Source organism: Myotis davidii, unplaced genomic scaffold (genome assembly GCF_000327345.1).
Source record: "Myotis davidii unplaced genomic scaffold, ASM32734v1 scaffold175, whole genome shotgun sequence".
Taxonomy (NCBI): domain Eukaryota; kingdom Metazoa; phylum Chordata; class Mammalia; order Chiroptera; family Vespertilionidae; genus Myotis; species Myotis davidii.
The window spans coordinates 3,182,192-3,185,349 of record NW_006286972.1 but is presented as its reverse complement, the minus strand read 5'-3'; the positions used below and the strand labels follow the sequence as shown (position 1 = coordinate 3,185,349).

The 3,158-nt window shown below is 49.8% G+C and overlaps 1 protein-coding gene across 7 annotated transcripts in view; it reads left to right on the top strand.

Annotated features, from left to right (window-relative positions):
- The window catches only part of PCNT (pericentrin), a 90,905-nt gene that overhangs the window by 77,565 nt on the left and 10,182 nt on the right, over positions 1-3,158 (top strand). For all 7 annotated transcript variants that reach the window (XM_015560688.1, XM_015560693.1, XM_015560691.1 and 4 more), the window contains 2 exons: positions 1,782-1,990; positions 2,859-2,961. In XM_015560688.1, coding sequence (XP_015416174.1) covers positions 1,782-1,990; positions 2,859-2,961 — 312 coding nt within the window. The remainder of the gene's footprint in view (positions 1-1,781; positions 1,991-2,858; positions 2,962-3,158) is intronic.

The following is a 3,158-nucleotide window of genomic DNA, read 5'->3' as shown; positions in this document are numbered from 1 at the left end:
TACAAGTGTGGTTCTGAACTCTATATCTTCCATTGACAATTTTGTCCTGTTTCTTTGTCTCCGCATTTTGTTATGCTTTCTTGGTGCACCCCCTAGTGGTCTTTGTGCGCAGTCTTTTAGTTAAGCCTTGATTGTTGTAGCTAATACCAGGGGGGATTTGGCCTCCAGGCCAACTGGCTGTGTCTGCAGTGAGAGAACTACTGTCCTCTAGGGAAGTGCTAATCTAGCCTTTGCCTGAGGCTATCTGGCAAATGGCTCTGCGCAGGGCTTGGGCGGGGCGGGTAGGTCGCACATGATCAACAGGGTGTGCTGGAGAGAGCAGTTATGGCGGCTCTCAGTCCTGTCCCCAGGGGCTCTGCCTCTCTGAGTCCCAGCAACTGCTGCAAACCTCGGAGAGAAAGCTGCACTCGCTCTGACCAAAGCCAGACAGTCCCGCTTCTCCCGTTTGAGTCTGGGTCCCTAAAGACTCGCCCGGATCTTGAGCTCAGAGTCTGCCACTCCCTCCCAATTGAAAACGCCAACCGCCCCTCCGCCGCCAGCCTGCTCCGCACACTCCACACCTCAGAATTTGACTTCAGCTCTGCGCCTCCTCTGAGTGTCCGTATGCGTTACTCTTTCCTCCTAGTTGTAGGACTTCCACTCAGCCAGCGTTCCTGTGGTTCTGGATGATGTCCCTTCCGTCTTTTAGTTTGACTTTTGAAATGGTTGTTCGAGGCGGCAAACTCCGGCGTTAACCTATGCCGCCATCTTGGTTCTTCCCCAAAAGTTTTTTTTAAATGCACAATGAAAACTAATGGCCTGGTCTTTATAATAGTTAGCTTGCCATGAAACACTTAAGAAATTAATGTGTTTCTAAGAACCAAATTCTAGGTTTCTAAATGCTACAAGGATTAATCATATTCCAAAATACTATAAAATTATTTTTGTAGATTAATATGAGGGAAGTGATTAATATTTTTAACAGCTTTACTGAGCTACAACTCACATACTATTAAGGAATCTTTACAGTAGTTGTAGTGTTTTACCGCCAGACATCTTGAAAAGTGGAGTAGTTTGGAGGTGTGACAGAGAGTGGTCAGAGTGTGGCCAGGAGGCGTCCCCACTTATTTTGTGGAGGCAAGTGGGATTAAGCTCTTGTCTGCGCATTTCAGTTACACAGACTTCCTTTCCCCATGAGGAGGCCCTTCCCCCTGCGCTCTCCTCGCCACACTGCCTTTGCCCTCTCCGGTCACTCCCAGTGGAGACGCAGGTCCTGTGTCCTTGGCAGTGAGTGCATCCTTGCTGACTGACTTTTCTCAGCACCTCCTTGGTGGAGAGCTTTGTATCAGGGTTTTTTTCCCCCACTTAGATCCCAGGGCACCCCCAGATTCATGGTGTGCATGCTCGTGTGCATCTTCTATGTCTGTGCATGTTTGTGTTCGTGTGTACATGTACATGTATGTTGATAATGGGGAACTAGAACTTGGGCCTGTGAGGCCAGTGTCCTGGCCCCTCTCCTTTGTATCTGGTGCTTACCTTGGGCCTGTAAATCCTGGCCATTCTCAGAAATAAGCACAAAACTTCAGCCCCGAGACTCTGCAGTGTGGGATTGTGCTGTCCGAGGCAGGAGCTATTCTGACCCCATGTCACATGTGGAGTGGCCAGGGTGGATGTCCCATTGGGGGTGGCGTGCAGGGCAGAGAAGCCCAGCCCCTGGGTTCGACACTGGGCGGAGCCCCATGGTGCAGAGCTAGGTTTCTGGACTGTGTGTGATGGTCTTTTCTGCTCTGCATTGACAACAGAGGGAGTTGGAATTGCAGCGCCAGCGCCACGAGCACAAGATCAAGCAGCTTCAGAGAAAGATGAGGGAGCTGGAGGCCAGGGAGGCGGCGCACCTGTCCCCGGAGTCGGAGCATCTCCGAGAGCAGCAGCAGGGTCTGGATTCGATTCGTCAGCAGCTGCTTTGTGCGGCAGGGTTGCTGACCAGCTTCATCAACCAGACCATAGACAGGTCAGTCACGGGGAACCAGCAAGTTCTGTGTGACCCTGCGCCTTTCACTGTGAACAGTTCTGAGCTTTAGGTGTGCCTGCAGTTTTAGGTCCATGTTTTAATGAAACTGACTCTTATTTCTCGTCCAGCTTCACAAGCTTCCCACAGAACCCCAAAACATTTAAAGTAATACCTAAAAATGAGTTACGGGGAGCACTCTCCTGCATTCTAATATGACAGAAGATTAAGGTTTCTTTTATATCGGCTCGTCCCACACCCTTTATAATTACTCACCATCCAGAGAGTCCAGACCCGATGCCAGCTCCCACCTGAGCCCACTGAACTGGGGAGAGCCAGTGTCTGCTGTGTCTGTCCTACCTGAGGCTCTGGGGCTGCCATTCACGCTACCAAAATTGGTTTCATGGTTGACTAGCCAAGACTGAGGTGTTTTGTTTGAACAGATCAGTTAATATTGACATTTGCCCTTCTCTGTATGCACAGAAACCAGGTAAACACAGTTCTCCTGTCTATAGTTGGGTTTAACTGATAGAATACCAAAGATTTGTTTAGGACACTATTCTAGTAATGGACAAGATCCCGGCAGAAAGCAGCAATAGGAGGCAGAAGTGCCGAGGGAGCCCCAGTGGTCAGTGGCCGGAGGTTTTTGAGCTTTACAGACTGTCCACTTCAGGGTTGCACTGCCTCATGGCTGCCACCATCACTAGAGGGGCTCCCAGCAGCCACCTTTGTGGACAGAGCATGCTTGATGAAATGCTTGGCAAGCATGCTACCGGTGGTCTATGTGAGCTTGCTCACAAGCTCATCTTTGTGGCGTTGGTTGACAGTCGGTTGGAATCCATATGAATCTTTTAAATGTTTATTTTTATAGGACAGTTAATGATTGGACATCATCAAATGAGAAAGCAGTGACATCTTTATTTCAGACATTAGAAGACCTCAAGTCCCAGCTGAGCACATCTGGCTCTCCCCAGGTGAGAACCCAGCTCCTCGGTGAGAGACAGCTTCCACGGCCTGCCTCCTCTGGCCACCTGGGCCCTGGTTTCTTTTTTATTTATTCTTTTTTATTTGTTCCTCCCTCATTGCCTTCTTGTTTTTTTGAAGTTGGCAGTCGGGATGAATGAGCATGTGCCTCCTCCTGTGTCTGGGAGCGGCCAGGTGCTCACTTGCG